The following is a 13171-nucleotide window of genomic DNA, read 5'->3' on the forward strand; positions in this document are numbered from 1 at the left end:
CAATTCGGACTCCTCAAGGGGGGCGGCCAACCCTAAGGTCCCCTCCTCTCTCTCACACAAGGCTCAGGTTGGCCCATTAGATCCCTCGGGGGTTCCGATAACCCCCCGGCACTCTGATAATTATCCGGTGACCCCTGGAACTCATCCGGTGTCCGAATATAGTCATCCAATGTATCAATCTTTATGTCCCGACCATTTCGAGACTCCTCGTCATGTCCGTGATCACATCCAAGACCGCGAACTATCTTCGGTACATCAAAACACATAAACTCATAATACCAAACGTTAAGCATGTGGACCCTACGGGTTTGAGAACTATGTAGACATGACCGAGACACGTCTCCGTCAATAACCAATAGCGGAACCTGGATGTTCATATTGGCTCCCACATATTCTACGATGATCTTTATCGGTCAAATCGTATAACGATATATGTTGTTCCCTTTGTCATCGGTATGTTACTTGCCCGAGATTCGATCGTTGGTATCTCAATACCTAGTTCAATCTTGTTACCGGCAAGTCTCTTCACTCGTTCCGTAATGCATCATCCCACAACTAACTCATTAGTCACATTGCTTGTAAGGCTTATAGTGATGTGCATTACCAAGAGGGCCCAGAGATACCTCTCCGATACTCGGAGTGACAAATCCTAATCTCGGTCTATGCCAACTCAACAAACACCATCGGAGACACCTGTAGAGTATCTTTATAGTCACCCGGTTACGTTGTGACGTTTGATAGCACACTAAGTGTTCCTCCGGTATTCTTGAGTTGCATGATCTCATAGTCATAGGAACATGTATAAGTTATGGAGAAAGCAATAGCAACAAACTAAACGATCATCGTGCTAAGCTAACGAATGGGTCAAGTCAATCACATCATTCTCTAATGATGTGGTCTCGTTAATCAAATGACAACTCATGTATATGGTTAGGAAACATAACCATCATTGATTCAACGAGCTAGTCAAGTAGAGGCATACTAGTGACATACTGTTTGTCTATGTATTCACACATGTACTAAGTTTTCGGTTAATATACTTCTAGCATGAATAATAAACATTCATCATGATATAAGGAAATATAAATAACAACTTTATTATTGCCTCTAGGGCATATTTCCTTCACGTGCGCCTGGTGCAGATCACCTCACAGGAGCGCGAGCATCTCTCCGGACAGGTTGCCCGATGCCGAGCCCTTCTGCGTGAAGCTGGGATGACTGCATTGTCAGGAAGGCGTTGCACCTTGGCCTTGTCAATCTTCCGGGCGTCCGGCAGGACACGCCTCCTGCCATCGTCGTAGCGGCCGCGAGAGTCGCGGTCATCTTGCCGCCGGTCATCGCGCGAGCCTCCTACCCGCTCATCGTCGCGGCGAGGGGCCCTAGAGCGGCTCCGAAAGAGACCACGCCAGGAGGAAGTCTTGCGGTCGTCGCGCTTGTCGTGGTCGTCGTCCCTGTCACGGTCGTCTTCGCGTCGGTCACGGCCGTCGCGGTCCCCTCGCTGAGCACCCGCCTCACGTGAACGGGCCTCGCCGTCCACGACACCATAGCGCCAGTCGAAGGGGGGTGCGGGTGCGGCCGTGGATGAACTCTGCCTTCCGAGTCTGGGAGGGAATCTTCGATTCGGTCCAGATGGACCAGGACACGGCGCCGTAGTCCTCGGCGCCCGATGGTGGGGGCGGGGTGCTACCTGCCGGCGGCTGATTGCAGGTGAAAGTGACATTCTGCACCTTGGGGATTTTGCTGGGGTCGGACGACCAAGCCCACAGGTTGAGCGTGGTTGCGTCCTCGCACTGCACAGAGGCGATGTCGAAATAGTACAGGAAAGTGTCCGGACCAAGCACCTGCGCGGCGACGGAGTCATTCCAAGCATTGAGTGGCACATTTTCGATGCAGAGATGGACGTGGTAGTCAGCTTGGATGGCGTCGGCGTGCGTGTTGAGGCGCCACCTGGCTATGTGGATGTCGAGGTTGCCGAAGTCGGAGCTGAAGTGGGAGAACCGGCCTAGGCCGGCCGTCGCTAAGTCATAGTGATGCTGAAAGTCGAATCTGACGAGAAAGTCTTCGGGGTAGAAAGGCACCACCTTCAGCAGGGAGCGGTCGACGCCCGCGTGCAAGGCCACAGCCTCCCTGATGACAGAGGTGCTGACTGTAGTTGTGTCAATGCCTGCTTATGCTATAGGATCCCGGACATACAATCAATAGTCATCTTTGTTATTACCTTTGCATAGACATGTGCTTAGCTAATGTTGTATGTTTCTCATATGTTCAGACCCGTTTTGATGCCTCTACCAGTTCGCTTCTAGTGATTTTCAAAACTGCAGTATATGAACCAAAATATCTATGAGGACGTGATGCTCTTGGTTCATGATACTAGATCCGAATTTTGTTGATTTGGTCTGCGCTTTTGATTCATTTTCCCATGGAATCAGGATGTTGTTCGGTTCCTGAGAATTTCAGCGGGCTCTTCATGGGTTTCGGATCCTGACCTTCTTTTTCGCTTTCCAGATACAACTTTCCCTCGTCACAAATGGTGTACATATTCTAGCCGTATCTCTCTCCTATGTTATGTGTCATTATTTTCATTGTTACTAGCAATGTCCCTGTACATTGCAACGGATTCAAAATAGAATAATACTTGTTCACAGACTTGAAAGAAAACACTTCAGTTTTGTGATATAAATATATCACTAAAAATATATTATGTTTCATTCAAAATATATTCCTCTGACTGTTTTGATGAGGTGAGGGAGTAATGTGGTTGGCTTCAAGATACTAAGGGGTTTCTGTAAATTGGAGCAGAGAAATCGGCTATTGTTGCAAAAAAGCCACAACTTACCTCGTGGTCGTTAGATGCAGATCTAATGGTCAGAAATGACGGATGGCAGACACATCATCACCAACTGAGTTTTTTAGTCTTTTATTAGCAAGATGCCCGTGTGTTGCACGGAACAACAAAATGCATTTGTATGAGTAGTTTATTTTGTAAGAGAAAAAGATGAACGTGAGAAGGCCGTATCTGCAAATGTGAAAAGGAGTGCGGGTAAATTGTCATAGTTTTCTTCCTGTCCGTTAGATATAGATCAGACGGCCTATATTGCAAGATGGTAAGCACACCATCATCACCAACTCTGCTTTTTATAAGAGTAGAGATTCTGAATATTTGGGTCCTTGTGGTCTCAGGACGGAGCCTACATACATTACAAGATGTCTTTTAGTATCTTATCATAATGTACAATCATTTTTGTTCTCTTGAAAATAATGCATGGCCAATTTTAGTATTCTAGATTGAAAAAAATATGAGAGGGAAATGGGGAGGGAGGGGGAGTGAAAGGGTGTGAACGAGGATCCAAACGATTGATGTTGGACCACTGAAGTATGTATGCCCCTGGCAACGCACGGGCAATTAACTAGTTTCAATACAAATTTCTGGATTCAAAATAACGAGGACCATGTATTTTGTACACGACATTAAAATTCCTTCAAATATCGTACATCATACAAACATGAGACTGGAAAAGGAAGACCAGAGACAAAGATGCAAACAGAAATATATGAAGCCTGAGCAGCTCCAGGGATTTTCACCGCCTGAACGCATTGGCCTCATGGGCATCACCGCCACCCTGAGAATAATAGGCGCGGCGGCGGATGCTCTCTTCGATGGTGGCGCTGCCGCCCTTTTCAGCACCAAATATACTCTTCTTTTCGTCCTCCAAGAAATTCTTCCCTCTGAACTGGTTTGCAGCCACCGTGGACGCCTCTTTGGCATCATCATCTGCAGCCTTCTTGATCCTCTTCCACCTCTGCTCTTCGTGGACCTCGGCGTCTGCCTGCATTTGCCGTAGACGAGCTTCCCTCTCCTCTTCCGACATATGGTGCACGCCCCCTCGACGGCGGTTAGTTGTGGGCCCATTGTTCCTGCCCTGCTGGCCTTCTTGTCTTCCACGGTCTTCTGAACCTAGTTCCCTGCCCTGCCGGCTCTCCTGTCTTCGTTGATCTCCTGAAGCGACTTCAGCATGGGAGCGGTGTTCAGAAGTGGAATTGCCATTGTTCCGGCCATTTCCAATACTTCTCTGCTTCGAGTCTGAGCTGTCATGCTTTGGATAAGCATGGTGGCGGTCTGAACCCGAATTGTGTCTCCTCCTATCATCAGCATCTGGCCGATCCCGGCGTGGATGCTCATCATGCTTAGACATTTCTGGCCGTCTTCTCCTTGGTTCATCATCTTCTGGCATATCCCGTCGCCTTCTCATTGGTTCATCATCCTCTGGCATATCCCGCTGTCTTCTCCTTGGTTCATCATCTTCTGGTGTATCTCGCCGTCTTCTCCTTGGTTCATCATCTTCCGGCGTATCTCGCCGTCTTCTCCTTGGTTCATCATCTTCTGGCGTATCCCGTCGTCTTCTCCTTGGTTCATCATCTTCTGGCGTATCCTGCCGTCTTCTCCTTGGTTCATCATCCTGTGACATCTCCCGCCGTCTTCTCCGTTCAGCATCTTCTGACTTGTCTTGTCGTCTTCTCTTTGGTTGATCATCTTCTGAAATCTCCTGCCTTCTTTTCCTTGGTTCATCATCTTCTGTATCCGAGGATTCTTGTCTACTTTCTTTCTTCTGATGCCTTGACCTTTTCACTTCCCTCTTGTGCTCTGGAGCAGAAGGAACTTTCTTTCTCCCTTCGTTCTTGCCATCACTTACGTCATCCGAATCAGAATTTTCAGCTGAGTGATGCCTCTTACTCTTTGACTTATGATGACGATGTTTTTTGTGCTTTCTCTCCTCTTTCTTTTCTTCCTTCTGCATTTTTTCTGCTTCCATCTACAGAAATAAGATTGTATCAGAGAGTGTAGTTCAGATGAAATCATTGGAAACCATCAATAGGCTGCTATGTGTGGATGAGTTCACAAGCTAGTTCTAATTCAGAGAATCAATTCTGAGAACTTACTGATTTCTTTATCTCGGCCATCTTGATTGGATTATTTTTAATCCTTGCAATAGCATCCTGCTCACGCTGCCTTATTAGGAGTAGAGGATCAGAGTGAAGTTTCCTCCATGTGTCATTTGCAGATTGAGGCTTCTCCTCAAATAGAGCTCCCAGGGAAGTATCCTGAAACATCGAGACAGAACAAAATAAGCGCTGCAACTGCAAAATCAATCAAGCTGTATATAGTGATGCAATGATAGATGATAGGTATCTTGATAAACCCTTAAAAACAAGGTTTGTCTTTTCTATAAACCAAACTACCGTATTTATTATCAGTTCAACTATTAATAAGAGAACCTATAGTATAATTCAATATGAAACCACCAAACAGGTATCTGATCTCTATTCAAAAGTAGAGAAGAAAACATACAGTTTACATAAGTAACATCGATATTTCTTTGACAATTGTATACGCCCAATTACGTGCAAATCTGAAATCCACGAAGAAAGGAACAACTGAGATACCTTGGAAGAGCCAGCAGCCGTTGGAGCAGAAGAGGAGGCGGCAGCGGCCACCGCTGGGCCAGGTTGCTGCAGTGCTTGGAATCCATCCGAACTCCCCTTGCCAACACCCAGCCCTGACTCATAGAGGAATTCCAACCTCTCCTGCCTCCTGCAAACAATGAAACCACATATACATAAGCAAGTGACAGCAAAATTCCCCCAAAAAAAGAAAAGTAATTCAGGATTTCCCAACAGTTTGCGTGACAAATCGAAATGAACAGATCCTACGAAAAACTTAGCCCGTGAAACAGATATCCTCTACCAGTAATCCTACACAAAACCAAACAGGAATTTACTTCAGATCCTGCGAATTTGCGCCTAAATCCCATGTGACTCGACTGCCAAATCAAAGCAGCCTCTTCTAAACCACCAAATCGAATTGAATCTCACGAGCGCGTCAATTAATCTCTCCGCACCCGAAACCCTAGCTAGCTAAAAGAGCGGACAGATTGGGACGGGATGCGGGATGCTTACGGCTTGAATCCGGCCTGCTCCTGGATGGCGCGGAACTCGGCCTTCTCCCGCTCCTCTTTGAGCTGCTTCTTGTACTCCTCGATCTTGTGCTGCTCCTCCTTCTCCTTCTGCTCCGCCACCCACACCTTCTCCACGTTGCGGAGGCTCCCCGTGTGCCACCCCTTCTTGTTCAGAAATTTCATCCCCATGGCGGGCAACCTCCTCCTCCTGCTCCTCCCCCTCCCTCTCCCTTGCCTGAGGCGCTAGACCTGGACCTGGCAGCGGCGCAGCCTGCCTGCCGGCTTCTCCGCCTCCTCGCGACTTGGCCTCCTCCGCGTCGGCTTCCAAACGAAACGAGATGGGGGAGAGAGAGAGAGAGAGAGAGAGATCGGGAGGTAGCCAAAGCGCAATCCGCCGCCTCAGCCACCAGCGACTAAACGGTAATCAATTAGCCCCCGTTTTCCGCACGGGAAAGCGTATTTTGTGTGGAAACGAGACCGGGCCCGTTGTGCCCAACGAGATTATATTATTTGGGCCGAGCCGCGGAGCCGGCAAGTCGGGCCTAATATCCCGTGAACATTGTCCACAACTTCTCAATTGATTCTGTGGAAAAAAATTGATTTTGTGGAATATCCTAAACAAATTGATTTTGTGGAATATCCTTAACAATTGATTTTGTGGAAAACTTGTACTAGTGTGAATAGCAGCTATCTTGATCGATCTTCCTCCGCGGTACTCCAACAGCTTTGAGAGCATCGTACCCAGCTGGCACTAGGGTTTCTTCTGTCTCCCGTCGGCGCCGATGTCGGTCTGCATCGTCTCTTGTGGCCTTAGGGCCATGGAGGCGTGATAGATCCCGACCTTTGCCGACGATAGGGCTTCATTTTTTGAATGCTTTTATGAGTTTTCTTAGGGTTTGTGTCCTGCTCAAAGAGACGAGGCGGCGGCGGCTCTCTGAAGATGAAATAAGGTTCTCCCTGTCCCGATAGTGCTTCTGCCGCCATCGGAGGGCGTGTGGAGATTTTTCTCCGGCGGATCTCGTGGGATTCGGTCCGCGTTTGTCTTCGGTGGATCCATGAGGATCCAATATTTGTTCGTTTGTGTTCGTATGTCTACAGGTTGATACTTCTGATCTAAACTTCTCTTCAACAATGATGGTTGCTGTTCTGGTGCGTTGGTCTTATAGGGCTTTAGCAACACGATTTCCCGGTTGTCTACTACAACAAGTTTTGCCAGGCCCAGTGAGGGAGGGGCGATGACGACGGCGGTCGTAACCGTCGCTAGGTGGTCTACTGATTTGAATGTACTAATTTTTTAATATTTCTGGTATCCGTTTTACTATATGATTGATGATGAATAGATTAAAAGTTTTATCAGACAAAAAAACACTTTGAGAGCGGGTTGCCCCTCTCGATCGATCTTCCTCCGCGGTACTCCAACAACTTTGAGAGTGGGTTGTCCATAGGCTTTCAAAACCTCCAAGTCAGATTATTGTTGTAAATAAAGTTCGATGTCATGACACCAATCAAATCCATGTTTTCCGCAAAAAAGAATCATGTGTAAGACCTGAGTAAAAAAAGCTATAAAAGGTCAAAATGAAAGCTACGAAAAAGCATTGTTTTAAGGCTTTGATTGTATTTTCTTCACAAGAATACCACGTATGTCATTCCTTCACGAAACTTCACTCGTGAGTTGAACGGCCAACCAAGTTTGATACCCAAATTTTTTTTAAATAACAAAGTTATACTAAAGCAGGACAAGTAGTAGTATGAATCTGGGAGAGTAATTATGTTTTTCAATTTTACTATTCATGTGGATGCGCGTGAATTTTTTTTTTCCGAGAGTACGCCTAGGCGTACCGTAGCTTTATAGAAGACAGAACTATAAGTACAAGAAGATTATCACTCGCTGCGAACAACGACCACACCCGAGCAAGTCCGGAGACAACCACTAACGACCAAACAAAAACTACAAAAGCAGAAGAGCTTGTCCTAACTGAACACAACACCGCGCCTCGACCAACGCCAGACACCTCCAAAGACCACCAGCTTCTGCAAAACTTCGCTCGCCGACGCACCATCCACCCTGAATGCCTTCGAGGAACACATCGTCTTGGACACACTGGCGACAGCCGTACATTGTGGATGCGTGTGGAACTATGTTCACCTTTGGTATTTCCATAAGAACTATTATGTTTAAACATATGACTTTATAGTAAACATATGACCTTATAGCGACTATGTAGAAATATCAGTGTGTTTACATACCAGCACCAAATCTCTTGGCATCCTATATTTGATAAGAAGCCTAAATTCCTGCCAAATTCAAGGCTTATGCAAAGGCAAGAAAGAGATAATCTTGAGAAGAGCCGGTACAGATTAAAGAAGCTTACACTCTTGAGGCGAAAATTCATATGGCCTACTACACATAGAGAATTGAGTTACTGTTCTAGTACAGCTACAACCGAACATCCCGACATTAGAGAGGAGGTCTTACATGATTTACAGAAAAGCTTCTCACAGAACAAAAACTTTCATATGCACATACAAGTAAAGAAGCCCAGGCATGGAATGCCTCCTGACAAATACCACAAGGAAGAAGAAAAAACAATCTTCTTGAATGTACACACCTGCCAGCCAGCCTGAAACAATCTAGGGCAGGGACCTAAAAATCGGCCGAAGAATTTGCACGCACTCGGCTGAAAAATGCCGGTATCGGCTGTGATGCGCCACTGCGAGCACCCTGCCTGACTTTCATCAGAGCAGATGGTTTTTTTTTTCATAATGTTAGCTCAGCGTCGCTTCTTCCAGCTGGTAGATTTCTTGTCACCTGAGAGTTTTCTTGGAAGGTTCAAGAGGGAATTTACCCGTGTCACGCCTTCGAGCGCAGACCATTCCTCCTCCTCGTTTGTCGATATGCAGTCAGCCAGGCTGCGGGCAGACCCGCACCTTTCAGGTTCCTTTGATACAGGAGGTTCGTCCACCGGCATAATCTCATCAACATTTCTTAGCGTGGATGAGTGTTCCAATGTGGGCTCAGGGATATGCTCTTCCCTGGAGATGTGTTCATTCACATCTGCAATGTCTTCATTGATTTTATCACCGGCATCTGAGATTAAAGCATCCTTGGCAGGTTCTGCCTTTTCATTCTCGGCTTCACTCTCTTCAACCAGAGTAGGTGACTTTTCGTGGTCCAAGAACAGGCAGACAGCAGCGCAGTCATCACTCTTGGATGTTGGGAACTTCAATCTCCAAGATCTGACAGCACAATCAACGAGAGCCCTGGAAGCAGTTGCTCGAGATGGAGCTGCAGCCACAATATCAATAGCCTCCTTGTTTGAAAGAACGTCCCAAACCTGCAGCAATTGAGTTTTTTCTGAATATAATAACATATAACAGGACTGAAGCTGGTGAAGGATGTAAAAGCTTTATGCCTGAACATATGAAATTTCTAATTTGAAGGACCATTGTTAGTAAAACGCTAAGAAGCATACCCCATCAGTGGCTAGTATTATAAACTCATCCTTTTCAGTAAGACGGCGATATGATATCTGTGGAACAGATATTAAGCCATAATCTTTAAGGCAGAAGTCTCCAAAAGCTCTTGCCATTGCCAGTCCAGGAGAATCATTATTCGGCAACCATACCCTTGAAACTTCTGGCTCATCTTGAAGAGCAAAAACCCTTCCTCTGCATTGCTGGATCCTCTCAGCTTCCTCTGTAGAAAAAGAAATGAAGAATAATTATTAAAAAAACAAAAACAAAGTGATCAATCTGGATAATTAGTAATAGCCACTATATTAAATGATAGTTTGATCAAGGCATTTACAGGGAGAATGGGAAGAGTATGGTAACCACACGAAAATACTGAAATCGAAAAAAACAATTAAAATATTAAAGGAGAGAAATGAACATACTGGGAAGGTTAGGCTTCAAATCAACAGTGAGTTGTACAGCAGTTAGATTGTTAGCTGCATCCCGTGTCGCCATTACTGCTCTCGAGTCCCCAAGATTTCCAACTACAAGATCCCATCCCTGGAGAATAAGGCATGTCCAGTTCATCCATCAATCAAAATTATACTCCACCACTTGTTTTTAAAAGCTTCAGTCAGCAATTTATCTACGAACACTAAGGCATGTTTAGAAGTATCAATCACCTGTTTGACCAATGTGACTGCCGTGCTACCACTGCAAAAGCAATCAATCGTAGGATGCATCTTGAGCTCCTTGTCCATCAATTTGAAAGCCTTCAAATAAGACTGTTTAAGTGGAAGGAATGTCTCAGGAAGCATATCACTCCCTTCAACATCAGCAGACTCACCCCATTCATCATCAACAGCAGATGCTGTTTCTTCGGAGTTCAAACTTCCGGAAATGCTTCCGTTTAGATGAGGACTAGTGCCCACATTAGCACTAGTTTTCCATTGTGCGAGTAACTTAACAGGAAGAGAATCTCTAACTTTTTTGGCGACAAAATGACCATATGGACCATGACCATCAAACACGCCACAGAAGACACTATCATTTGAATTGAAACTCTGCAGTGAAAGCAAGGGAGTGTTACGTAGCTGTCATGTAAATACAATTTACTGCAATATAAGTGTCAGCTTTTCCCTCGGTGTCAAGTGATCTGATCAGCTAGTAGGGACTATTGTTCATTTCTAACAAGTAACTGCAGCCATGACCTTGCTATTCCACAAAAGGTATCAAAGAGATGGGCCGAGCTACAATAAACTGTATTGATGGAATCATTATGCTCATATTTTCACCAGGAAATATTAAGAATATGGTAGAGTGAGTGCGTGACTTCACTGGTATAAAGCATTTTGAGGAGACAAAATGTAGGAAATTTACCTACGGAAGGAATCAGATAATCATACTTCAAATAGTACTTAAGAAACCAGGGTAAAACTCAGTAGCTAGTCAAGGTTAATTCATGGGGCATATTACCATGTGACTAAATTAATTCAGCAGGCTTGTTTCGTAACCACAATCTGTAATTTCTGAGAATATTACTACATTAAGAAAGTTCTATTACTCACAATGAAATGTGGAAACACGATAAAATTTGGCTGCCAGTATAACTTACATCTCAAAGAAAGGATGGATATGAGAAAAGACTGTCAGGGAGAAGGAATAAAAGGCGGTCGATAGAACTAAAGGCTGATTCAATTCAATTTCAACAGAAACACTACAAATTTGTCAAGCAAGTACCTCCCACTCCAATAAAGGAGGTACCTTTTTGCTTTGAATATTAGCAATCAAAAGCACTATTCTGAGAATCTACAGGCAGTCAGGCATAAACTCTCTTTGCTGTCATCTTAAGTACATGACCCTTCATCCATCTTAGAAATGATTCTTAGATACCTACATGCATAGAAGTGATTCTTGGATACCTACATGCATTTTAGCTAGTCCTAGTTCTCCAGAAACTGATAATAATAATAATAATAATAGCCCATATTGCCCTTCTCTTCAGTTGAACTCCAGTTGTTTTTTGAGGAATAATATTTTAATTTCTGAGGAATTGATAAAAAAAAGGAACGTTGAACTCCAGTTGTTATCACAGAGCCTACTGCTTAAGGAACCAATATACTGGTTGGAGCACTAGTACTTAAGCTGGACTGATTAATTGAAGGGGATGGACCCTAGATAGAGCAAGCCAGCTATCAATCCCCACAGCCAATCACTTGACCCCTCAATCACATCCATGTGAAGAAAGGAACAAGAACATAACGTTCTTTACATCGAAGAAGAGAACAAAACAAAGAAAGGTACAAACATCCGCGAAGGATCTTGCTTGCACCATGCACAAAGTCTCGAATCAAGCCAAGGGCAAGAACAGTGGTTCAATACCACAACCAACTCATGTCCCATCTACCAGAGAACACTTTAAAAGAAATTATCAGAAAAACGTTAGGAGCACACACAAAAACATAGCAGACTGCTCGTTTTCATAATAATCGATCCAGAAGAGCAAAAAATGTTTCATCCTCTAGAACCAAATTAAACAATGACCCAACTGCAACCCCACTAGAAATCTAAACTAATCACTGTTCTGAAGTAAAATCCCTCTCATTTTGAATCAAACACTCCGCTGGACAAAGACGCATCTCCCCTTGATTCAAACAACATTGGAATCCAAATCCACCAGTAATCCAGGCACAAACCAAGTGATTAACAGGAAGCGCCTAAGGAAGACTTCCCAGAGTAAACGCCAGCGGTTGACTTAGAAAGGCCGCGGTTTGAACCAAGAATCGGCCGTGGACCGAGCGCCGCCGCCGCCGATCGGGACTCCGAATCCACCGGAACAAACCACCAAGCAAGGAAAAATATAGCGGTTGCTAGGTGCCGGCAGCTTACCTCCCAGACGACCATGGCGTCCTGGTTGGTGCCCTTCCGCCCCTGCTGCGTGTGGAGGCACGCCGCGGCGCTCGCCCCGTTGGCGCACGTCCTTCCGGGGACCCGCGCGAGCTCCTCCTCGGTCATCTCGCCCTCGCCGGGGAGCTTCTTGCCGCCTCCACCCGCGCCGCCGCCGGAGAAGAAGGCGCCGGCGGCGGCCGTGCCCTCCCGCTCGCCATGGGGCCTCTTGCGCCACCGCAGCGGCCAGGCCGGCTCGTCGCCGGGCTGGGTGGAGAGGCAGGAGCCCATGGCGGCCAATGGGAGCGGGGCAACACGGCGGAGCACAGAGTTGGGGGCGGCAGTAACTGCTGCGCGGCGCTGTGCTAATGCTATGGTGGTTGTAGGGTTTTGATGCCTGATGTTTCCTCGTCTTGTAGGCTTGAGCTTCCCTTTTTGCATCATTTGGTTTGTATTGTATGGCCTTCTTACTGCTTGGAGATTTGGGCTAAACAAAAGGTTAAAAATTGTTGTTTTTTTTATAGTAAGTGGGGTTAGGTTGGGAGTAGTACAAGGATTATGTTTAGCATGTAGGAGCCATGGTGTTCCACCTTTTGGGTGAAGGAATCCTAGGATGGGGAGAATTTTACTCCAAGATAAAATCATCTCCAAGTTATGTTAAAATACTTTGTCTAGGCTTCTATAGTGATGTATCTTTGTGTCAATGAATATAGATTTATAATGGATATATGTGTCAATGAAAGATTGTTGTGGTAATTTTGTGCATTCCTGTGGGCTTTTTATTAAAGATGATAAAGAAATTTTTATTAGCTTAAATGCGGGATTAAGGGATACAAACGCAATGAGGACACATTCGGCCTCTGTATAAGTAAAATGCA

At 45.5% G+C, this 13171-nt stretch overlaps 2 protein-coding genes across 2 annotated transcripts; both read right to left on the minus strand.

The window, feature by feature from the left end:
• Nucleotides 1–3403: 3403 nt before the first annotated feature.
• Nucleotides 3404–6351, minus strand: LOC123151004 (pre-mRNA-splicing factor CWC25). Its single transcript, XM_044570796.1, has 4 exons — nucleotides 5956–6351; nucleotides 5443–5590; nucleotides 4939–5100; nucleotides 3404–4811 (listed from the first exon to the last, which is right to left on the minus strand). Exons 1-4 carry the CDS (start codon nucleotides 6141–6143, stop codon nucleotides 3579–3581), a joined length of 1731 nt encoding a protein of 576 aa, XP_044426731.1. The 5' UTR covers nucleotides 6144–6351; the 3' UTR covers nucleotides 3404–3578.
• A 1955-nt stretch (nucleotides 6352–8306) lies between these two features.
• LOC123151005 (probable protein phosphatase 2C 66) lies at nucleotides 8307–12717 on the minus strand. Its single transcript, XM_044570797.1, has 5 exons — nucleotides 12297–12717; nucleotides 10091–10471; nucleotides 9851–9968; nucleotides 9428–9651; nucleotides 8307–9289 (listed from the first exon to the last, which is right to left on the minus strand). The coding sequence occupies exons 1-5, from the start codon at nucleotides 12582–12584 to the stop codon at nucleotides 8726–8728; spliced, it is 1575 nt and encodes a 524-aa protein (XP_044426732.1). The 5' UTR covers nucleotides 12585–12717; the 3' UTR covers nucleotides 8307–8725.
• Between the last annotated feature and the right edge of the window lie 454 nt (nucleotides 12718–13171).

This window comes from Triticum aestivum, chromosome 7A (assembly GCF_018294505.1).
Source record: "Triticum aestivum cultivar Chinese Spring chromosome 7A, IWGSC CS RefSeq v2.1, whole genome shotgun sequence".
Lineage (NCBI taxonomy): Eukaryota > Viridiplantae > Streptophyta > Magnoliopsida > Poales > Poaceae > Triticum > Triticum aestivum.

What these genes read in the sequence shown, in the direction of transcription:
- LOC123151004 (XM_044570796.1), bottom strand. Translation starts at nt 6,143, where the DNA reads ATGGGGATGAAATTTCTGAACAAGAAGGGGTGGCACACGGGGAGCCTC. An exon ending in CGGCTGCTGGCTCTTCCAAG is followed by an intron (nt 5,101 to 5,442) that starts GTATCTCAGTTG and finishes TCGATGTTTCAG; the next exon opens with GATACTTCCCTGGGAGCTCT. An exon ending in TGGCCGAGATAAAGAAATCA is followed by an intron (nt 4,812 to 4,938) that starts GTAAGTTCTCAG and finishes TTATTTCTGTAG; the next exon opens with ATGGAAGCAGAAAAAATGCA.
- LOC123151005 (XM_044570797.1), bottom strand. Translation starts at nt 12,584, where the DNA reads ATGGGCTCCTGCCTCTCCACCCAGCCCGGCGACGAGCCGGCCTGGCCG. An exon ending in ACGCCATGGTCGTCTGGGAG is followed by an intron (nt 10,472 to 12,296) that starts GTAAGCTGCCGG and finishes CTTTCACTGCAG; the next exon opens with AGTTTCAATTCAAATGATAG. An exon ending in TAATACTAGCCACTGATGGG is followed by an intron (nt 9,290 to 9,427) that starts GTATGCTTCTTA and finishes CAATTGCTGCAG; the next exon opens with GTTTGGGACGTTCTTTCAAA.